At 39.6% G+C, this 24010-nt stretch overlaps 2 protein-coding genes across 2 annotated transcripts; one reads left to right on the forward strand and one right to left on the reverse strand.

The window, feature by feature from the left end:
* Window positions 1-1517: 1517 nt before the first annotated feature.
* Window positions 1518-7171, reverse strand: LOC138614672 (G-protein coupled receptor family C group 6 member A-like). The gene is made up of 6 exons (XM_069688231.1): window positions 7005-7171; window positions 6598-6910; window positions 5647-6426; window positions 4541-4750; window positions 4341-4458; window positions 1518-3402 (listed from the first exon to the last, which is right to left on the reverse strand). Exons 1-6 carry the CDS (start codon window positions 7169-7171, stop codon window positions 2474-2476), a joined length of 2517 nt encoding a protein of 838 aa, XP_069544332.1. The 3' UTR covers window positions 1518-2473.
* A 3004-nt stretch (window positions 7172-10175) lies between these two features.
* LOC138614668 (matrilin-3-like) lies at window positions 10176-24010 on the forward strand. Its single transcript, XM_069688226.1, has 8 exons — window positions 10176-10507; window positions 11812-12516; window positions 14224-14343; window positions 17780-17899; window positions 20557-20676; window positions 21202-21327; window positions 23650-23751; window positions 23961-24010. The coding sequence occupies exons 1-8, from the start codon at window positions 10186-10188 to the stop codon at window positions 24008-24010; spliced, it is 1665 nt and encodes a 554-aa protein (XP_069544327.1). The 5' UTR covers window positions 10176-10185.

Genomic DNA, 24010 nt, shown 5'->3' on the forward strand with positions numbered 1-24010 from the left:
GTGAAGTTCAGGTGATGTCTTTGAGGGAAGCTGAGAGAAGGAGGAGGTGAAAGAGGAAGGCTCGTTTCACACACACACATTTCCCTTTTAACAGCATCGTGTCAGTTCCATTTCACCTGATTATTCTACCATTAGTAAACTCGAAAACGCACTCGTTAACGCACTGTAAACCAACCAGTACTGCCTTTGTGAACAATATGAAGTTTTACCCCTTACTTTGTTATGCCTATCAAATATGTTAAATTCACATACAGTATCTCAATATAATTTTTTTTTGTATCTTCCAGTTAAATAAACTATATTTACCTTTTTAACGCTGCTGTCTTTAGAATGACAAAAGGTCATTTAATAAAAAAAAATAAAAAAATAGTTCACACAGAATTAAATAGAAAACAAATGAAATCCCTGAGAGGGGAAGCCGGAATCAGAAGACTCCAGTGGTGGGGAAATGACTGAGGACCTGAAGATCTGAGCTCTGTTCATCTCAGGACGACTCAGGACAGAACCATAGTCTGGAACTCCTCTGCTCCAATTCTGCCGTCATTGTCATCATCAGCTGCTGAGATGAAGCTCTTGGTTTCTGCTTCAGTCAGTGTTCGCGCACATCAGTGTGTGTCGCAGCAGCAGCACCTCCTCCTCCTCATCATCATCACCATCATCATCATCACCACCACCACCTGCAGCATGTCCGGCCGCCTGGCAACACCGAGTTTTATTTTAAATATTCCGACTGACACTTCTGATGTTTTTACTTTCATCTCCAAGTATTTGTTTCTCTCTGTGACTGTTTTTTTGTAAATGTTTGGATACTCCGGTTTGCACGCGAATGGGCGTGGCCAAACGGCTCGCTCGCCGTGACACAGGAAGTTGGTGTTTAAGGTCAACGGATGCTTGAAACCTCACGAAACGAGTGACATACGTCCGGCGTGGTGAGACGATACATCTGATGTGTTTTGCGAGTGGGTGTGGCAAAACGGCTCGCCAACGCCCCCTGCTTGAGACAGGAAACGAGTCAAAAATAGCAACTTTAAGCGGGTATACGCGGAGACGGCTTTGGGGAGGCGGCGCGCCAGAGTGCGAGGGCCCGTACATCACTGCTTGCAGTTTTAATTAGCAATTAGAATCAAAACATTGTCTGGTCCTGGGATGTACATTAGCACGGAAGTCATTTTAGACTTTATTTGATTCTACACAACACAGCTGGAATTTAAAACAAGCCTGAATCTTGCAAATAATGGATCATCTTTGTTTCTGAACTATTGCTGAGCAAAGTTTCCATTACAATTGTAAGACCCAGTTAACCTTCAGGATGAATGGAATAATTATTGTCTGTGTGTTTGAGTTGGCTGTCGTTCCAATGATCTGTTCATATATAGTATAAATACATTCAAACATGCTTATCTACTCACTACACCTGGCTTTTAGACCTTCCTTGTAGTGTAACGTTAAAGCAGCCAAATAATTATGTTCGGCCTCATGTTGTAATATTGCAAATGAAGACTTTTAAGTCAAACTGGTTGTTTATTGTGTGGACATACATTACATTTAATATTCAGGAAACGTATCCACAGCTCTACAGATTATCGGTGTCGCATGGACAGCTTGCTGATGTTTGATGCTTTCAATGAAAAAAATAACCATATTACCAAACACAAGGTTACATAAACATTTCCTATGCTGGCGGCCATAATTAAAGAAACTGTAAATATCATTCAGTTGATAATGTCTTGAGTTAATCTGTTTTTGTGAGTAATATGTCACTTGTATTTGAAATAATATATGACAAATACAAATAATAGAAACAAAAGGACAATTATACACTCTGTACAGATCAGTTTAAAGTAAAGAGTAATCACATCACCCAAAAACCTGCATTTACCTCTATTATGTATATAAATATATGATATAGGTTATACCTAAACAGGTTCTACAGGTAGAAAAGAGAAAAAATGCAGAGTGTGATAACACTCAGATAGATAAAGGAAACGTTTTACATTTTGGATAGCATAGCACAAGGGCTGGAAACAGCCACTCTGAAACTGTAACAGCTTTTTATTCATTCAATTAATTAACATATTGTTTGATCAGTACAAAAAAAGGATTAGATTAAACTAATCAGCAAAGTCCCCTTACAGACTTTATTGTGTTGTAGATTTCATGTTTGAAGGATTAATTCGTCATTCATTCCCACCAATTTGCGCTTGATAATCCAAAATGATAAGTGAAAATGTGTTTTTTGCAAATTTATTTAGAACAAGGAACTTAAATCTCTCATTTACAAAAGTATGCTCACCTCCATTTCAGTATTTTTGGGGCCATTGCAGCTTCAAGTCTTTGTATGTGTAAGTCTCTACAACATGTTAAATTGTTTGAGACACTCAATGGCTCTGATATCACCACACAAAGATGATTTTCTGTACAGATAATTCTTACATAACAGCTACAAAATAAATGTATGGATATGTATGTACAATTATGATTTCACCACATTCATGCCCTTCTGCTCATAATGCCTCCTGATGTACTCAGTAATTGCGTTCTCATTATTAAGCTCTTTCCTGAACACCATAATGTAACATTTAGGGGCCAAGTGAAAGCAGAGGATGCTGTAGCTAGAAATGAGAATGGCTGCACTTTCAATAGCCGGTTTGTACTCCCCTGTCAAACTGAGAAGAAGTGGGATGAAGATGATCCAAATGATTAAAAACAGCAGCATACTGATGCTGATTAAAACTGCATTTTTATACAAATCTGGCAGCTGTTTACTTTTGATTGCAAATAGGAAACAAATGAGGGCCAAGAAAGCAAGGTAGGCTATCATGGCAATAAAGTACCCATTGGACCACATCGTACACTGGTGCAGGTTCATTCTTGCTGATATTATCTCTTTGGGGAGCGGGGGCATCAAGGTCAGCCATGACACAGATAAGGCCAACTGAACCCCAGAGACGATGGTCACCACGGCATGTGGGTAGTTAAGCTTCTTCACCCAGGATCCAACCTTCAGGTCAAACTGGAAGCCCACCAAGATCTGAAGCAAGTTAGCCAGAATACAGGAGATGCAGATGGAAAAGGCGAAACCAAAAAGGGGCAGGCCAAAACAGACGTAAGCCTTGGTGGGTTTGCCGATGAAGCTAAAAGAAAGGATGAAGCTGGCCATCAGGGAAAAAAGCTCCAAGAAGCACAGATAACCTCCAACTGCCTTCACAATGGGAGTTCCACGATAGATTGTAAACAGAACTGCAAACACAATCGAAATGATTATCCCAAAGAATCCAAACGAAACCAAAATGATGGAGAAGGGGGCTGACCACTTGAGAAATACATCACTGTTTTTGAAACACCGGTTCCGCTGTTTGTCGTCTGAGTACTCCTTTTTACCACAACGCTTACATGCCGTACCTGTAGAGGTAAACAAAGAAATGCAACTTTAACTTAATAGGAAAAGAAAGGATATTTTGCTTATTCATTCTGAAGAATAAACTCATTTGAAAAGGAATATCATAGAAATCCATAAATATAATATTTTATGTTGTACTCAAATGAGGAAGTAATAAACTGCAATATCTGATCAACATTACAGTACGGTATTGTAAGAGTGACATTATGCAATACATGCAAAACTGACATGTGGGAACTCAGGACATGCAACAACAAGAGTTTAAACCTGAGCATTTGAATATAAAATTAGTAAATAAGAGTATTTTTATATTTTTATAAATTTGACCTGTTACCCCGAATACGTAAGATGACTTAGTATTCCTTTGCTATAGCCAATCATAAAATTATGTACAAAATATTACTGCAAAAATAAGGAAGTAAAGGTTTGGCTCTAACACGTATGGTGGCAGTGAGATCAAATACACAACCCTTAACTCTTATCTGTGGGCTGTATGAACATTTTTAGGGGCAGAAGGTGGTGTAGACAAGAGGTTGGTTGGAAATGTTTGAGAGAGGAAGTTTTAATTAAAACGGCCCCCAATTTTTTTTATCTTATGCCTTCCTTTTTATGTCAAATTAAATACAGACACCAAACATAATTTCTCAAAATACAATCGTGTTCTGGAATTTCCCATCATGGTGAGTATTTTTTATCAAGACTAAAATACAATTATTTCATTTTCAAAACCAGCAATATTACTTAATGTAAAGGAGGAGTCTAACAATAGTTAGAGGCATCTAAATATCCCTCTAACTATTGTTACAATTTGTTAGTCAGCTGTGCACTCAGCTACAGATTGTAAAAACAACTCTCCCCTATTAGCCCTCATGTATTAATATGGAAGGAAACTGTATATCAGTAGACATTATTCTGTTGGGATTTGTAATATAACACTCACCGTTTCCAGGGGAAAACTCTCCAGTCGCACATGGAACACAATCAGGACAACACTTTTTTCTTTGCGTTTTCAACTCGTGTCCGGGTTTACACGTTTTAGAGCAGTTGTAAGCAGTCCTCTTTAAAGGAAACAACAGAAGCAGTAAATAATATTCATAAATTATCAAAGGAATAAAATAGATAAAGAAATCTTCATCTCACCTCCATAGTTTTTATGTTTTGAAAATATTCAGGGACTTTGATTTCCCCATTTGGCCAGTACTCTCCAATAGTTATTATTTTTGTGCCTTGTTGGGATTCAGACGTGTTCCAGTAAACAATATCATATCCCAAACTGGGGTCTCCATTTCTGTCAAAGGATATATGTGTGGTGTTCACAGTGAAGTTGACATTCTGGATTTCCTTGAAAAGCTGTGGAGACAACCATGAACAAAACAAAACTAATATAAAACAAATCACATTCTCTTATGAAACTGAATAAATGAAAGTACAATAAATATGTATTGTATTTCATAAACGAAACAGCCATAGATGTTAGGAATTTTGTAGCGTAAGTGTGTAAATTTTTTACATTTTATAAATGTCAAAAAATACATTTGAACTTTTGTTTGTTTTCAGGAATATATTTACTTGCCAGAAAATGCTCTTATTTACTCTTTTGTAGTTGTCGCAACTGTCCAGTAAATGTGAGCCGCAACCAGTTAGCTTTGCATGAGGACTTGAAACACTATACAAATCTTCTCATCAGCTTTTTTTTAAATCTATAAACCCAGGATTTGAGAACATGCAGCAGTTTTAAGGAGAGTAATGTTTTGACTATTTCTTGGCCAAAAGCAGTAATTTCCTAAAGTCACTGTTGCTTTTCTACCAACCTCATGGTAAATTCAAGATCTGAAGCATTTAGCAAGAAATGGTCAAATAACACACATAATCGACCCAAGAAAAGCAATTTGTCATTTCCATCGTCGACAGCCATTTCACATGCTTTATGTCGAGCTAAGATAACTGGCTGCTGGCTTCATATTCACAAGACAGACTTGAGAAACTTTGCAAACTTCCTATCTACTATCTTCCTATTGACTAAATTCCCCCACTGTAGGATTAATAAAGTATAATCTAATCTAATCTAATCTAATCTAATCTAATCTAATCTAATCTAATCTAATCTAATCTAATCTAATCTAATCTAATCTAATCTAATCTAATCTAATCTAATCTAATCTAACTGTCAAAAAAAAAAATTGTCTAACACATATTTGTTCAAGACATATAGCAGCCGTACAATATATATGAGCAAGATACTTTACCTCCAAGGCTGTAAATTTGGTGCTACGTTCACACTGTTGGTGATCACATTTTAGCAAGCGTCTGAGACCCTCCACGATGACTTGAACAGCTAAATAAATACTGTAAGATTCATCCTGGTCAATGTAAGTGGCCAAGCAGCTTGGGTCCAGGCATTGTCGGCCGTTTGTTAGCGAGCAGTTTCCTCCGTTCTCCTCAGACAGATTTGAGCACAGGGGATATTGAGTGAGGTGATATTGGAGAAAGGTGTTAGGAGTTCTGTTAAACATTGAGATGACGTAGTCTTTAAATCCTGGCACCTCATTCCTCTTAAAGATGAATCCGAAAACCTGCCCTGCCCGCTCAATGTCTGGCATTGTAAAGATCTTTGAAGAGGTGGACCACGTATCACTTGCAACCCAAGTTCTGCTCAAGTTTTTCTTAATGGCAGCGTCCATGATCATTTCAACATTGGTGTCCTTGGTGAACACAATGATGGCTTCAGCCGAGGAGTTACCGATTTGTTCTACCAGCTCAGCCAATTTCGTATTCATAAAGTTGTCAGGCAGGATGACAATGAATTCAATGCAGATGCTCATTTTAATGAAGTGGTCCTTGAGGCGATCAGTGCCGTATTTCCCATACTCATCGTCACTTCCCACAATGGCCACTGTTTTCCAATTAAACTTCTTCACCAGCAAAGCAATGCCCTTTGTCTGATATTCATCACTCGAGACTGTTCGCAGAAAAGTGGGGAACTTGGACTTCCTGCTGAGCAGCTCGCTTGTTGATGCGTGACTGATCTGTAACAAACAGGAACAAAATCATGTTAAAATAGTTCCGCACAAAATTTGCAACAGTGATGCATTTAAATCTAAAGACAAATATTGATTTAACTGTATTTTTAAACTCAAATTATTAGCTTCCATATAAGTTTCTAACTGCAGTTTGTAGAAAATACAGTGAGGACAAACCTGTGCAACTGATGACAAAGCAAAAATACGCGCAACAGCTATCGATGTTTCAGAATACCTCTCACCGATCACCACCTTGGTTTGGGGTTCAGGTAAAGCAGAGTCAGGGTGTGCAGGTAGTAAACAGCTGTGAGGGTCTGACTGGTTCTTCAGCAGCTGGAGTGTTGCTCTGATGGCATGGCTGACATCTCCACAAGTGTCGTGGATGTCGTATCCTATAGTGAAGTTGGGGAGAAGTCTTGGAGTGCGCTGATTTATTTCTCCGATGCTGTAAATCATCACTTGGCTGTGTAGGAAAATTTTGAAGTCATAGCTGCAAAAATTGACAGGGGACAGATTAAATTTCAAGTGATTCATTTTTTTTTTTTTTTATTACAGTGATGTAATTAGATTAATTTCATACTTACTCCACACAGGAGAATTTTCCATGTTCTGTGCTTCTATTGGTTTGCTGGTGAAGAGGGAGAAGTCCTCCAATGATGATATCACCTGGAGAGTATGCACGCCGAAAATTATTCTCTCTTAAACAGGTGCAAAATATACTCATAAAGTTGACAAATAACCACAACAACATTGTGGCTGCATAGAGTCAAAGCATGCAGTATGTGCATTTGTTCTTCTCTCTAGAGTATGAACTTGTTCCTGAGCAACAGCTCTCATAAAAAGTCCCTTTGTGGAAGGTGTGACTCTTTGAAAATTTAAATTTCCTGTCACATAATGCAAAACCTGCCCTGCTATTAATATCTTTGAAACTCTGGATTGGCACGCAGACAGCCAGGTGATTTGAATCGCTAGTGAAGTGACTCTTCGATGGTCACATAATAATTCATTATCAAATGATCTGCCACCTTCAGCTGATAAACTGGTTTAGACAAGGCAGCTTTATGTATTTCACAGCATTTGAAATACTGTATGTCATTTGTTTTTTCCCTCAAGTCAGACCAAAACCACAGAGGCGCGCTTTGCACCACGAGCCAAGAGAGGGCAATGTGTTACATATAACTGCCTTAAAAGGGATTCATTTATACACTGCTCAAAAAAATAAAGGGAACACTTAAACAACACAATGTAACTCCAAGTCAATCACACTTCTGGGAAATCAAGCTGTCCAGTTAAGAAGCAACACTGATTATGAATCAATTTCACCTGCTGTTGTGCAAATGGAACAGACAACAGGTGGAAATGAGGCAATTATCAAGACAACCCTATAAAGGAACGGTTCTGCAGGTGGTGACCACAGACCGTTTCTCTGTCCTCGTCCTTTCTGGCTGATGTTTGGCCACTTTTGCATTGTGCCAGTGCCCTCGCCACCAGAGGTAGCATGAGGCGGTGTCTACAACCCACAGAAGTTGCTCAGGTAGTGCAGCTCATCCAGGATGGCACATCAATGCACGCTGTGGCAAGAAGGTTTGCTGTGTCTGTCAGCACAGTGTCAAGAGCACGGAGGAGATACCAGGAGACAGGCCGGTCCACCAGGAGACGTGGAGGGGGACGTAGGAGGACAACAACCCAGCAGCAGGACCGCTATCTGCTCCTTTGTGCAAGAAGGAACAGGAGGAACAGGAGGAGCGCTGCCAGAGCCCTACAAAATGACCTCCAGCAGGCCACTAATGTGCATGTTTCTGCTCAAACGGTCAGAAACCGACTCCGTGAGGGCGGTACGAGGACCCGACGTCCACAAGTGGGGCCTGTGCTTACAGCCCAACACTGTGCAGGGCGATCGGCATTTAACAGAAAACACCAAGATTGGCAGCTTCGTCATCGGCGCCCTGTGTTCTTCACGGATGAGAGCAGGTTCACACTGAGCACATGTGACAGACGTGACGGAGTCTGGAGACGCCGTGGAGAACGTTCTGCTGCCTGCAACATCCTCCAGTGTGACCGGTTTGGCGGTGGGTCAGCGACGGTCTGGGGAGGCATTTCTTTGGAGGGCTGCACAGCCCTCCATATTGCTAGCCAGAGGTACCCTGACTGCCATTAGGTCCCGGGATGAGATCCTCAGACCCATTGTAAGACCACATGCTGGTGCAGTGGGCCCTGGGTTCCTTCTGATGCATGACAATGCTCGGCCTCATGTGGCTGGAGTGTGTCAGCAGTTCCTGCATGATGAAGGCATCGATGCTATGGACCGGCCTGCCCGTTCCCCAGACCTGAATCCAATCCAGCACATCTGGGACATCGTGTCTCGTTCCGTCCGCCGACGCCACGTCGCACCACAGACTGTCCAGGAGTTGACTGATGCTTTGATCCAGGTGTGGGAGGAGATCCCTCAGGAGAACATCCGTGGTCTCATCAGGAGCATGCCCAGGCGTTGTAGGGACGTACAGGCACGTGGAGGCCACACACACTACTGAGCCTTATTTGGACTTGTCTTGAGGAATTTCCACAGAAGTTGGATCAGCCTGTGATCTGATTTTTCCACTTTTATTTTGAGTGTGATTCTGAATCCAGACCTCCATGAGATAATGATTTTGATTTCCATTGATCATTCTTATGTTATTTTGTTCTCAGCGCATTCCACTATGTAATGAATAAAGATTTTCAACTGGAATATTTCATTCATTGAGATCTCGGATGTGTTGTTTAAGTGTTCCCTTTATTTTTTGGAGCAGTGTATTTTTGTTAAATCAGTCACATGGCATTTGTCACAGGCACAACGCTAGAGTAATATGGAGAAAATGATGCTGTCGATGCTGCATGTGGCAAATTATTTTGGGCCCACTATCAAGTCTAAATGTATTTTTTTTTTTGTAGACAGAAGTCAAAATCAAAGAACACATTAGGCAAATGTCTCTTGTTTGTATGAAGGCTTTATGCATATTTGCAATACTACAGTCAGTTAAAAAAAAAACTATTGTTTTTTAAAAAAAATTTTCACCTTCTGAAAAAGACTGACATCTTTTGCATTCCTCTTGCTAGTAATCTAACAGTATAGCCCCTGCAGAAGTGTTGTATTATTTTATTGGATTACTCTCACTGATAGATGTAAACTGCATTTTGTGGTCGAGGTAGAGCTATTTTTTTTTATTAATTTTTAATTTTTTTTTGTTTGGTTATGGAATTGATAACATTGTAGGGTATCACATGAGCTGATTGTTGTTTGAATAAGAAATCTTGAGTAATAATGGAAGGGTGTAAAATATTGAGAAATTAAACTATTTGCTGCTGAATGGAAGCACACCTAAAAACTATGCTTTACTTTGTGACATTTACCGACTGATTCCCTTCTAACAGCCTGTCTCCTGATTCATTAATTACAATTTCTACTACCATAGGGTACCATTGTATATATATATATATATATATATATTGTAATATAATTACTTTGAATGTAACTTCAAAATTTGATCAAATCCCAGAATTCAAGGACGATATTACATTAGTGAAGTAAAACCAGATGCTGCTGCTCAGGCACTACCCTCACTTATTCTGGGCAGTCTTTTGATTGGGTCTCTGGCTCCCTCCGCTGATGTTGCATGCGTGGACCGGGTCATATAAAAGGGCTACACTCAGTAGTAGGAGGCTAGTGGACACCCAGAGGACACCAGGAGGAGGGACACAGAAAAAAATTAACTGCGCGCAGACAACATGACTTCGTTAACGTGGAGACTGGTCTGTTTTATTGGAATCCTCTCATCGGGATCTCTGGGAACTTTACCGCAGCCTCGGTCACTGCACAGGCAGATTCGTCCTCTGATCCCACGAGTGTCCCCGCAGGTCCCCCCGCGGGTACATGAGCGCCGCGAAGATATCAGATCTATTGAACAAACCTCGGATGAAGTACCAAATGCAGAAATGTTCCAAGAAGTCAAACGGGGTGATAAGACCATCCGGGACTTCAAGCAGCGGCGGGCAGGCACCAATAACCACCTGACTCAGTCGCAGGAGAGCCGCGCACCCGACGTTGAAGGTTAGTTGGTGGATGTTGTGTCCTTTTAGTTGTCACGATTAATCCACGTGCTGTGCATGCGGAAGCGTGAGTGCAGTTTTACAAATGGTCAGTAAAGATTTTTTTATGGAACTTTTTTTTTCCATGATAAATGCAAGGATCCCAAGTGTGAGTCAGAAACTGGAGGGTTTTGGAATGCAATGTGGTTAATGTAGTCTGTGCAATTTGTATTAGGCCTTTTCAGCTTTTTTGTCCAGTCCCAAATGTAGCCTTTAGTGAGTATTTGATTTGTTTAGAAATAAAACAAATACATTTCTGATGTTCTGGAGAAAATTCATAAATGAAATCATCAAAAACTCATCAAAAACTATTTCTGCATGCTCATTTTGCCTCCTTAAATCAAAGCAACCAATGCCAATGCTCTCCCCTCTGCCTTTTCACTCTTGCTTTGCATAGCTGGTGGTGGTGGCACAAATTCCAGGTTTCATCCTCGCTATCAGCCCTTTCATCACCAGCCACCACAGAAAAGTCAGCTGCCCTCATCACTGCAACTCAAACCTGCTCCATTTATATCCTGGCAGTAAACTCAAGACTTGAGTAGCTCTCCTGAATCCATCAGCGCTAGTGCAGGTACTGAACCTTAATCAACACCATAAAGATAGGTGAGGAGTTATGACTTGGCTTTCCTCTCACATGTAAGCCATATCCCCCTAACATACCGAATTATATATACATTTTTAATGAAATCTTTCTATACTAATAATGCCACAGCGAAAAATCAATCCTCCACCCTCTTTGCTTCTTAATACTGAATCATGCCCCAGAATAGTCTTTTTTTTCAAGGTTTAATCTTTATTGGCTAGAGAAAAGGTTGATTAGCGTGTGTACCAAGTAATTTCATCATTAGTTTCTTACATCACCTGCATTCAGCCAGTATTACATCAGTGTTTTATAAGCATTCTTACATTTCCTGATTTCGGTATAATGATAGTTGAGAGGTGAGATTTTAACTGTTATGTCATTTTAACATTTATCTCAATATGAATCGAATATTTTTTTTCACTTAAGATAAGCAAAGCTTTTGACTTAATAAAAAATAAAAAAAAGTCTTGGGTGAACTGGCCAACTAAGCAAATAGTGGAAGAAATGTGTGCGTGCGATGCAATGGGTTATACATCCATAGGAGCTCCTGTGTTGGTTTCAATATAACATTAAATCAGTTTCTCCTTTACAATAGTAACTGTTGTCATATTGCACTCTGTCTGAAAACAGACACACTTGCAAATCCATTGAAAACTTTTTTTTTTTTTTTTTTTTTTTTACAGCAACAAGGTCCAACTGCAAAAATCGGCCAATAGACCTGGTCTTCATCATAGACAGCTCTCGCAGTGTACGCCCTGCTGAGTTTGAAAAGGCCAAGGAGTTCCTGCAAGATATGGTGGACAGCTTGGCGATTGGCTCCGATGCCACTCGAGTCGGCCTCGTTAATTATGCCAGCACAGTGAAGATTGAGTTTCTACTGAAGACGTATTTCGACAAGTTGTCCCTGAAGAAGGCGCTGACTCGAGTTGAGCCCCTCGCCTCAGGCACCATGACGGGCATGGCCATCAAAACCGCCATGGAGAAAGCTTTCACCGTGGAGGCAGGGGCTCGAACTGGCTCCCCGAACATCGCCAAGGTGGCCATCATAGTGACAGATGGGAGACCCCAGGACAAGGTGGAGGAGGTGTCAGCGGCAGCACGAACATCTGGGATCGAGATCTACGCGGTGGGAGTGGACAGAGCTGATATGGCGTCCCTGAGGCTCATGGCCAGCCAACCCCATGACGACCATGTCTTCTATGTGGAGACCTATGGTGTCATAGAGAAGCTCACTTTCAAATTTAGGGAAACCTTGTGTGGTAAGGATGATGATAATGGGAGTGCAGATATTCCAATAGATGCCGGAATTGATGATTTTGGACTAGATCTAGGTGGCAGGAAAGCCGGTAAAGGAGTAAATATTGAACGTGACGATAAAGGAAAGAAGGGTATGTCAGATCCGTTCTTTTGTATTCACCTGTGATTGTATGGGCAGCACCATAGAGGGAATCTCCATTCTAAAGTCATTGGTCTTCTTCTTTGCTCCTAAGAACAAGGGCAAAGGTAACCAGTGATTTACCGCCACTTGTTTTATTTGGAATTCCTACCAAAAGGTGTTCACTAGCTGCTGCCATGCAGATGGTGAAAAAGTAGAGTAGTATTAATGCAGTTAGCATTAAGCATGTACAATAAGTTATACATTAACCAACTTAAAGAAGAAGACAAACCTCTGATCGCTGATAATCTGCTGACTCAGAGTAAAATCCCTTGAATACTTTAAAATGGTTGAAACCCAACATGATGATGTCTGTACTTTTCACTGGGAGGACGCTGCTCCTCACTCGCTGTGCTGCGTTTTTGAGCCCAATGCCATGAGCCCTGCTCTGTTATCTGAAGCTGTGCTTCCGCAGTCTCTGACAGATGATTAACAGACACTTGTAATGCAAGGCAAAAACTAAACAAACTTGCGTTGAGTATGATTCGAGTCTGTTCGAGTGGAAATGTCTTTTAGTGTAGCCTACATTTGGCACAAAGTTTTCATTATTTTTGAAGACGCTCATTAAAAGAAAAAAGGCTATAGGCCAATTGCAGGAATGGCTCGACAAATATTAATACTGCTTTCCCTCCAAAATTTAGATAACAAGATTGTTTCGTATTCTCATATCTGTCTGCTCAATATGAGCCTGGGCCAGCAGTTGGTTAGCATCGCTTAGCTCAAAGACAGGAGTCTTTCCAATACCTGCAAACTACGCCCTTAGAGTTCAATAGTTTTAGCTCATTTGTTTCATCTTCAGGAGAAAAAAAAAGCGTTATGACGCTTTTACTTATTTTTTGCAAAATGCACATATATTATGTCATGTATTATGTTGGCTTCAGGAAGGCTTGATCCAGCCCAGCTGCTCGTTGATATGATACGTTTGGGTGATATCAGAACTTGCGATGTAAGAAGTAAGAGGCTTTCAAAATACAAGTACTATTCTTACATTAAAAAATATTTTGCACAGAACCCCCCCACCCCCCTCCCATAGCTCAGTCATTGTGCTCAAATAGAAAGTGGATTCAAAAATATCAGTATTTACATTTTTATGTCCAACTTTTTGTTACCACCCAAACTTGCAAGCTGAAGTTATACATGCTCGTCATGCAACATTCATCCTGGTTGCATTTTGTGTTAACGACAGGCTTCCAGTAACGCAAACCGAAGAGCACTATTTGTTCATGACTGCATGAACCTGTGGAGTGAATTCATAATAAAATCTGTGTTTCACTGAGACTGTATGTCCACCGCAGTGATAACACTAGTGACGACACACAACGATTACTGAAGAGTGAGCCTTCAGTAGAGTTTGTGTTTGGATTTTGTACTGCATGGAATTTTTGCTGTTAAAAAGATGGGTTTTTATTCTGATAATTTAAAATCAAAACCTATGGTGTAACAGCTGAATATTTGTCTTGTTTCCACAAATAACAATTTTCAATCGGTACAAATTCACTGCACCATCACTGTAGATGAAGCGCAGAGATCAAGCAAACTAACCTGCATGTGACAGATTACTCAATACAGACTTACAACGTACTAATACAGAGATACAACACAAAATACAACTGATTTCACGAGACTTAATCCAATCAGACATTGAAGTGTTTCTTTTCAGGTATGGAGGCATGTGCTCGGGGACACAATTGTCAGCATATTTGTGTCAACAACGGCAACTCATACAACTGCAAGTGTCAGTCGGGCTTTGTCTTGAACCCGGACAAGAAAACATGCTCACGTAAGAATCTTTATCTTTGTATTAATGTTTTTATAATTGTCTCAGTGTCTGACTATGTTTTTGTATTTCTTTGAAAACTTGAAAACTGCAGGACATGGCTCACATTTCTGTTTTGACTGAATTTTGACTGAATCTTGCCTAAAGTTTGATCTGGAATTGAACGGAAAAGAAGTAGAAATGTCTAACATAATATATTTATGAAAGTAATTTTGATAGCGTGTTGGAATTCCACATTCACAAGCTGTTTAAACTCCTTTTGAACATTAGTGGTTGTGGTACTTTGTGCTGTAGACACACTGCATACCATCTGTTGATACTTGTTTTGGTTTGCGGTGAATAGATTATGGCAGAAACTATTCAGCACAAATTAAATAATGAGGGCACAGTGAAAGCCTGCACAAAAGCCTCCTTACTTATTATCTCAAAACTGTCTCAGTCAGTTGTGGGAGTGTTTTTTTTCAGGTTCAGATGCATCATGTGCCCGGGGGACATTATTGCCAGCACATTTGAATGGACAGTGATGACTCGTACATCTGCAAGTGTCGAAAGGGATATGTGTTGAATACAGACCAGAAAACATGCTCATGTCAGGACATGAGCTTTCTCTATAGAGCTGATTTAAGCTTTTAAGAGAAATAGCTATATTGGTTTTCATAAATACATGAAGGCCGGTAATACTACCTTAAATGATCATAAGACCTCAGGGGCCAATAACCAGAAGAGCATAAATGACAAAAAGAATAAAAACGCAACTCCTTTAGTGCATGTAATGACTAAATAGAACCCCCAAAGAGCTGTGCATCAACTCCAAAGAGACACAAGGCACCCGAAAAGCAATGGCCACAAATAGTTTGGCTGTTTTGGAGTTACAAAATAGTTTTCTTTTTTTTAATTGGTAGGCTTTTTCAAATTGTCTGTTTGACATTTATTTATTACGCTGAATAAACAGTGGAACTATTAATAATGTATTATTTATCATTGCCAGGAACCAGGGCATTAAATTTAAGACAATTTCAATCAATATCCAATTTTGCCCCGCTATTCAGATCGGTGCGATGCTTTGGCCATAAGTTTCTAAACCCGGCCCTGATCCAGTCTGCTGTCTCTGAAGCAGAGGCAAACAGAGAAGTATTTGCATATGTCGGTTTGAATTATTTATGTTTTGAAACAAACAAACAAAAGGTTTATTGTTTCAAAACATAAATAAACTTTCAATCATGTACTTTAGATCACAAAAATCCAAATGAAGCTACAGCTATATACAGAATAAACAGTCCAAGGCACATTGGCAGAACGTCGACATCTAAACTTTCACTCCACAGCCACCTGATCTGACGTGTAGCGCCAACCCCGGAGCTTCCTTTCAACATCGAGTAGTGAAACCATAATTACGTTCATTTAAAGGATAAATTGTACTTGTATGAAATATGACTAATTAGGACAGTTTGACTTATGTAGTTAGACAACATTTTTTTAAGATGTGGAAGTGTTTCTTTTCAGGTTCAGATGCATCATGTGCCCAAGGACATGACTGCCAACATATTTGTGTCAGTAATGATGACTCGTACGTCTGCAAATGTCAAGTGGGATATGTGTTGAATGCAGACCAGAAAACATGCTCACGTAAGAAATACAATTTATTGTCTATTTTCTATATATCCTCCATTTACTTGTACATATTAACAGTTTGTGAGGGACTTTTTTAAGAGGACACAACTTGGCTCAACTGAACAGGAGATACTTTAGTTTATATGAGCTGTAACACTGACCCCTGTCAATCAAAAGCGTATTTCATGGTAGTCAGATGTGAAAGATTTCCCTTTCAGCTTTGGATATATGTTCCCAGGGACTTGTCTGCCAACATATGTGTCTCGGCACTGATGATTTGTACATCTGAAAGGTCAAATGGGATGTTTAGAATGCAGACCAGAAAACGTGTTTTCGAGAGCTGAAGAATCCTGACAGATTTGAAGGAACTGTCAGTTGGTAGACTGACATTAATGCTATAAGGGGCATGGAACAGATTTATGTTTGTGCTCTGGAGGCAGATGTCATCTTGAGATTGATACTTTGGTTTGGTAATAATGGAAAAAGATGGCCCGGCAGCTTTTTGATTGGCCAAAGTCGTGTGTTGCTCGAGAAAGTCGCACTGTGTTATGGCAAAAGTTAAAGTTTTTTGTGATTTGTTTTCTTCTTTTTGTGTCGGCTGACCTACTGTGCCACTGTGTGTGGAATGGGGAGACTGTGTTTTATGATGCCATCCTAAAGGCAGATCAATATATGCATGTAATAGCTCTCAAGTTGGATACAGGTGTGAAAATCAGCTTCACTGTATTTTAATGGAAATGTGCCTTCATTTTAAAAAGAGTAAACCACGGTTACTAGCTATTATGATTATATTATGTTGTGAGAAAACTGTAGGTTCAATGATTTGTTTGTCTGAAGCCCCTTGTTAGCTCATTTCCCTAAAGTCTATCCAGGGGAATCTCAGTAATACAAACACCATTGACATATCACCATGTAATGACAAATCTTGCTTTGATAACTGTTCCTTGAGAGCTCAGCGGGCCCGTGGCAGATGTCTTCAGACAACTGCGGTATTGTTTTCAGATCATAAACCACCATGTATTGTTATTAGACTGGAGGGTTGCTCTGAATAAGAACATAACTGTGAATAGCCTACAACTCTTAAGGTTTTGTTTTGTACAAACTACGAACTTTCTCTGTGACTAATATCGCTGTTACTTCTCTTCAAACCTGTCTCTTAGAAGTTGTGTTCCTATACAAATAAATTGCAACAGCAATTACGGATTAATATATGAGGAAGTTATTGATTAACTTAATTGGCAAGTTGCAAATACGCTGACAATGAATTTATCAGCGATTTATCACTGATGGGTTTCTCATGTACACTGTTAGGTGTTGAGCTCCTTCTGAATAACTTGATGAATCTGGAGAAAGACTGATGCAGTTGCATGGAGCATATAACCATAGTTCTTATTAAACCTGAACACAACAATGGCCACACAGAACATCCAGCAGGCCAAACTCTACATGCCTGATGTCATTAGATGTCACCTACATATGGATGTGTCTCTTTTCAGGTTCTGATCCATGTGGCCATGGCAACGACTGCCAGCACATTTGTGAAAACAGTGATGGCTCGTACATCTGCAAGTGTCGATCTGGATACATGTTAAATGCAGACCAAAAAACATGCTCACGTAAGACCCTTGCATGGCCTATGATAATGCATGTCTTTCAAGCTTTGAAGTGCAGTGTCACTGCTTCATTACATTAATTTAAAAAAATAAAATAAAATGTAAGGCTAATTAAATAAAAGGCATAAAATATGTGGCTACGCCTGTGCTAAGCACCACAACGAGCCCAGAATGGCTGAGCAGATGGTTTTAGCTTTCGAAGTGTCTCTTTTTAGGTTCGGATGTGTGTATCCAGGGACATGACTGCCAGCACATTTGTGTCACAAATGCTGATTCTTACCTTTGCAAGTGCCAGGAGGGCTATGTATTGAATGCAGACCAGAAAACATGCTCACGTAAGAACCTGTTATTTACTTGCATGGATGGATTTAAATTTTGGTATTTTCATATTCAAAAACTTGAATTCAGACAGCAAGAGCCAGTAAAGCACTAGGCTTTACATGCATGAATATCAACTCTTGTAGATTGTTCTCAGTGTTTTGGAAGTAAATTGTGATTTTTATTTGAATGCGAAGAAACCTGAGTGACTGGTATTCAGGCACGTCGAGGTACAATGTATGGCCATCACTTGAATTATAAATTGAATCACAATGTATTATAAGCTTCACAAACTACCTTCGTTACAAATTGGAGTGTCTATATTCAGGTTCAGATACATGTGTCCAGAGACATGACAGCCAGCATTTGCGTCAGCATTGATTTCTCTCTCGATATGTGTTGAATGCAGACCAAAAAAAAAAATGCCCACGCAAGAGCTCCATCAGTTGATATGCATCCGTTTGCAGTGTCTGTTGTTCTGTGGTTCATTTTGCCACAAAAAAGCATGAAAAACAAGGTGCCGTAGGTTTAGCTACCAAAAAACACATAGTTAAGATTAGGAAAAAAATACTTGGTTGCGGTTAGGTAAAAAAACTACCTGGCTAGGATTAGTAAAAGATAATAGATAAAGATAAAATAAGTAATTTTACGTCACATAAGTTAGTTAACATACATTTAAATATGTTGCCTTAACATTGCTTAAAAAAAAATACACATTGTTTTTTTCACAGCATCAAACCCTCATTGCTGGGAAGTCCTTAGTTTGTTCCATCTGCCCACCCCAGACCTGCCTAATGATCCAGACTATGTCCCTCTTTGTGCAGATGACCTCTTTATTGGACGCTGGCCGTGCTCTTTTCACATTTACTCAAGACCAAATGTGACCCGTACATTCCCTCCAGTGGGCTGACAGTATGTTACATGCTTTGGCATGTGATACACCTGTCAGCCCAGGGCTATGTTTACCATACGTGTACGAGTGTACGTGAACAGGAGATATGGAGATAAGAGTTCATGGCTTTATACGTTTTTCATTAATTCGGGCTAATCTGAAGCAACCCCAAGCATTTCATTACTAACGGTATCAGTGGACATTAGCTGTGGAGGTGTCTCTTTTGAGGTTTCGCTCATAGCTGTGATTGTTATGTCCTAGTGCAAAGTGTCAGGTGTCCCTCTAAATGACTGAATTAGAACTACTTGATAAAATGTTGCAAAGGCTGCTTTGTGAAATACATTTTTGAAAGATACGACAGTGTTTGTGTTAGAAAAACAAATTCACAAGCACTTGAATGTGTTGAAATTTGTTGAAAGTTCTGACCTGGCTGATGCATATGGAAGTACAGGGAGTACATACTGTAACTCTTAGATAAACAGCAAATAGAATGGTTGAGTTTTGTTGTGATGATTGTATACTAGGAAACATAGTCCTGCATGTTTGTTAGCAGTTTCAAATACGTATTCTGTACTTTTATTATCTTGTACACGTTTCTTGATTAAATGTAGGGAAGTTGTAAAAGATAATGCCCACAGCCATTAAAGAAATGCTAATCACTCATGGCTAATTGTAAGATGCACAATGGCCCACTGAGTCCAAACTTGGTTCGTGAAAGTGTTCTTTTTTCAGGTTTGGACATATGTGACCAGAAACATGACTGCCAACATATTTGTGCCAAAAATGGCGATTCATACCTTTGCACTTGTCATGCGGGATATGTGTTGAATGCTGATGAGAAAACATGCTCACGTAAGAACTTGGTTTTTATCTTTGATGTGCATGTGGTGAAGTGTGAGGTTCTCTGATGCTAGTGGCTCATTAAACCTCCAACACTGGCTACTGGGGCAGGTGTAATTAGCTTAAATCAAGAGTCTCTCCTCAGGTTCAGACGTATGTAAACAAAAAGGCACAGGACTGTCAGCACATTATTTTTTTTAATCAAAAGTGGAATTATACCTCCAAGTGTCATGACATGCTTGCATAAAACAACTCAACTATAATCTAAATGTGAGAGTCCTGCTCCTTGGAGACATCCTATAAAGGTCTCTAACTGGAGGATTAAAGATGTTGGTTGTGTTGGACATCAGCTCTTGGAGTTTACTCTTGTAGTTTATAATGTATGCAAATAGTGGCTTTATGTTTAACAGGCAGCAAGTTGGGGCGCTGGGGCTGATAGGTACAGTATTGTTTACATGGCTTAAGTTTATATAAAAATCATAAATATTCACAAGTCTCTTTTCAAAATTAGATACCCGGCTCAGAAATGTGACTGGCTTGGAAGAGGTGCTGAAAGTAGTACAGGATGTGTACCAATTCCTGTCAATTGTAAAAGGAAGAATGGCCAGCCAGAGGCTCTAACAGGCCAATATTTACTTTACTGATGAGATGAGATATCACATGTGGTCTCTTTCCAGGTTCTGATCTCTGTGGATATGGACATGAGTGCCAGCACATTTGCGTTAACAGTGATGACTCATACACCTGCAAATGTCGAGTGGGATTTGTGTTGAATCCAGATAAGAAAACATGCTCACGTAAGAACCTGATCCCTCCTTTTAGATGTGTTTTCGGTTTCATTTCAAGTGCCCTGCCATAACGACCCATCATGAGGTCGATGTTTTTCCAAGAGTTTTCTTATTGATGTAAACTGAATTAGTAGATGTGAAACCTTCTTTTCAGGTTCAGGTACATGTCCCCAGGGACATGACTGCCAGCACATTTGTGTCAGCACTGATGACTCGTACATTTGTAAATGTCAAATGGGATATGTGTTGAATGCAGACCAGAAAACATGCTCACGTAAGAACCTGGACCTTTTTCATGTTTTCCAGTATCTTGTGTTGTTTTCTAGACTAAAATTGTGAACAATAAGACACACAAGATTTCATTAACTTTGATAAAGGACATTTGATCATTCAGAGAATTCACGTGAGGTTAAGAGCTCCTTGAATGATGTCATCAGAAGAAGTCAGTCAGATGTGGAAGTGTTTCTTTTCAGGATCTGATACATGCGCCCAGGGACATGATTGCCAGCACATTTGTGTCAACAATGGTGATTTGTATACCTGCGAGTGTCAAGTGGGATATGTGTTGAATGCAGACCAGAAAACATGCTCGCGTAAGATTTTTTGTGTTTTTCCAATATGCGTATTTTGTGCCTGTGGCGTGATCCAGCATCTCAGAGCATCCCCACAGGACTAGTTCCTCATGGCTGTTGGATCATCTTCTGTTAAAGGGAACTGCAACAGAAGACTCTTCAAAATGCCAAGTGATTATTTTGTGCGCCATAAGACTAAGTTGCTAAGGTGTGAGCTTTTCTTTCAGGTTCAGGTTCAAATGCATGTGCCCGGGGACATGACTGCCAGCACATATGTGTCAACAATGGAAACTCATACATGTGCAAGTGTCGAGTGGGATATGTGCTGAACGTGGATAAGAAAACATGCTCACGTAAGAAACGTTTTTCTTTCAACTTTTTTTTCCAGTACCTTAGGATAATTTGTGTTATCCCATAACAGATCCACGAATCGGTTTGGCAGGTGGTTTCATGAATATAATACAGAATGACAGCAAAGAGTTTGTTGTTGAGTTACCAAGCCAGTTAGTGTCTCTCTCCAGGTTCAGATGCTTGTGCTCAGGGACATGACTGCCAACATGTTTGTATCAACAATGGGGAATCTTACAGCTGCAAGTGTCGAGTGGGATATGTGTTGAATGCAGACCAGAAAACGTGTTCACGTAAGAATTTGCACTTTTTGTCAACATACATCATGGTGACTGCACAATGAATCCTTGGTTGTCTATGTTGTGTAATTTCTACCTAAATGTACAAAGTTCTCACAAGCTCACCAAAAGTTGTGGCAGATATGCCGTTGGTTTCAGTAAGCCCTCAGAGACAATCAACCAAGGCTTCTACTGCTGACCAGGGAGTCCATGCACACTCTATCCCCACTTTATCAAACAAGGGATGGACCATGTGCTTGACTTGACAAGAGCTGTTTTCACAACATACCAAACTGTTTAAGATTACTTAAGGTGAGATGCCAGTATTTCAATATTTTGGTGCGTTATTGATAATTCAAAATCATAGATTTCCTATAGCTATAAAGTCGTGTTACACACAGGCCCTCAAGATGTACTGAAATTTGTATGTGCATGGTCTGGAAATCTACGTGAGCCCAGCTATTTTTGTGAGTCCTGGTAAATGTTTGAAGAAGAATTTTAAGAAATTTTGCATTCATAAATATGGGTCCATTTGATAAGGCTTTGGCATTGACCTTTGACCCCCAAAATGTAATTTAATCTTTAAATTGAAGTTGTTTGTGTCAAATTTCAAGAAATGACTTCAAGGAATCGTGAGATATCACATTCATCAGAATGGGACAGACGGATGAGGGGGACATGAGGTCCCAGTTAGCTTAAAATTTGACCTTTGACCATAAAACATTCATCTGTTAAGCCTTCAAACCAAGTGAATGTTTGTGCCAAGTTTAAAGAAATTCCCTCATGGCATTCTTGTAATATCGGGTCTGGACTGACAGATGGAGGGACAACCTGAAAACATAAGGTCTCCAGCTATGACTATCGCCACCACAGAGGCATAAAACATACAACTGGCACACCAGAAATTCACTTCATGCAGCTTGTGTGCTTACACTTGACGTTTTTTGAATAGTTTACATACGCTACAGGAAGTAGCAATGTTGTTTCTATCTCTTAATCCTTTAAGTCCTTGTCAGGGAGAAGACTTAGCAAAACTATCATTAAAATATGGACGTATATACTGATATTTACACATCTGAACAAATCTCACAAGTGTTCCCTTTATTATTAAAAATATTTATATTAAAAATATATAATATTTTTTTATTGTGGTTGCAGAGATGTACTCTTTTTATTATGGGTATGCAATTTTCGAGCAGAGGCCTAAAAAAATAGGTGTGTTTTTAAAAGGTTAAAGTTCAGTCTGCAGCTCTGTCATCTTACATAAACTGCTGAGATTTTGCGCAAACAGACCAGAACCAGCCTCCACATCAGACTAACGTCAAGCCCATAACGCTGATAAGAGGTTTAGAATTGGGATAAAGTGTGTCCGTTTTATTTCAGTAGTAACTGTATGATATTAATGTCTTTCTTTTTTAATTCTTCAGTTGTGTAAAAGTCTGCAGCTGACTGTAACCAAGGCTACCAAGTCCAGCGAACAGCAGTACCTCGACTGGTCCAGCACGGTTTATAGAACATAAAAATGCCCAATGCTGGTTTAAGGAGCGAGATAGTGGTGCTGCAATGGAAGTTGTAAAATGAGCTAATGGAGAGCTTTGCTCCAAGCAAAGCAGCAATAACTGATTTATTGTTGTACATGTCTGTGGATATATTGCTTGAATTATTGTTAAATGATTCTATCTTAAAATCCCAGTAAAAGCTGACCTCATCATGGGCACCTCGAGGTGATGATTCACTAATTCAAGTGATAAAAACATTTTAATACATTTCCTGATCTCACTCACAAAATAAAAATCATTATTGTACTTAATCTCTGCTGCTGTAAATACATTAATCAGTAATCATTTCAGGTAGTTTTTTTTTATTAAAATTTAAAACAATACCTCACATTTCTTCAACTCGTAACAAATTATGCTCATTTTGAACTTTAGAGGTTTCTGAAAATGTTGGCTGCTGCTATACCGAGCTGCCAAAGAGACAACATGATGACACGACGAAAGACCTCTCACATTCTTTGACTTTTCTCATTCTTTTTCTTGTTTTTTTCAGAGGAAATGAGGGGTGAAATAACTCAAGATGCCTGCATGTGTGAAGCACAGATTGTGTTCCAGAAAAAAGTACAGTCGACCATTCAGGAGCTGAGCAGAAAACATATCCTTTATCTGAACCCAGGATGATGCTTAGGAAAATCCACAAATCATATTAATAATTACGATTTTAAAGTTGTGGTTCACATGTGAGAGAAATACGTTTTCACCGTATGCCTTTGAAAATGCTATACAATTGCACTAGCTTGCCTTTAATTAGTACTTTTAATGACAATAAGTCATAAAATGCCGTTTCCTTGACTATCTGTTCACTTGATGAACTTTCAGACAAACTGAATCTGATTGAAGGATTACAGCAATAA

Source organism: Brachyistius frenatus, unplaced genomic scaffold (assembly GCF_029030835.1).
Source record: "Brachyistius frenatus isolate BFR_SWC_R1_liver_20210118 unplaced genomic scaffold, ASM2903083v1 Contig_545, whole genome shotgun sequence".
NCBI lineage: Eukaryota > Metazoa > Chordata > Actinopteri > Embiotocidae > Brachyistius > Brachyistius frenatus.

Bases quoted from the DNA above. Each gene is read 5' to 3' on its own strand.
- LOC138614672 (XM_069688231.1), bottom strand. From the start codon at position 7,171: ATGTTGTTGTGGTTATTTGTCAACTTTATGAGTATATTTTGCACCTGT. The intron at 6,911-7,004 runs GTAAGTATGAAA...CAATTTTTGCAG, and splicing joins GGAAAATTCTCCTGTGTGGA to CTATGACTTCAAAATTTTCC. The intron at 4,751-5,646 runs GTAAAGTATCTT...TTGTCTCCACAG, and splicing joins CCAAATTTACAGCCTTGGAG to CTTTTCAAGGAAATCCAGAA.
- LOC138614668 (XM_069688226.1), top strand. From the start codon at position 10,186: ATGACTTCGTTAACGTGGAGACTGGTCTGTTTTATTGGAATCCTCTCA. The intron at 10,508-11,811 runs GTTAGTTGGTGG...TTTTTTTTACAG, and splicing joins CCGCGCACCCGACGTTGAAG to CAACAAGGTCCAACTGCAAA. The intron at 17,900-20,556 runs GTAAGAACCTGT...CCTTCTTTTCAG, and splicing joins AGACCAGAAAACATGCTCAC to GTTCAGGTACATGTCCCCAG.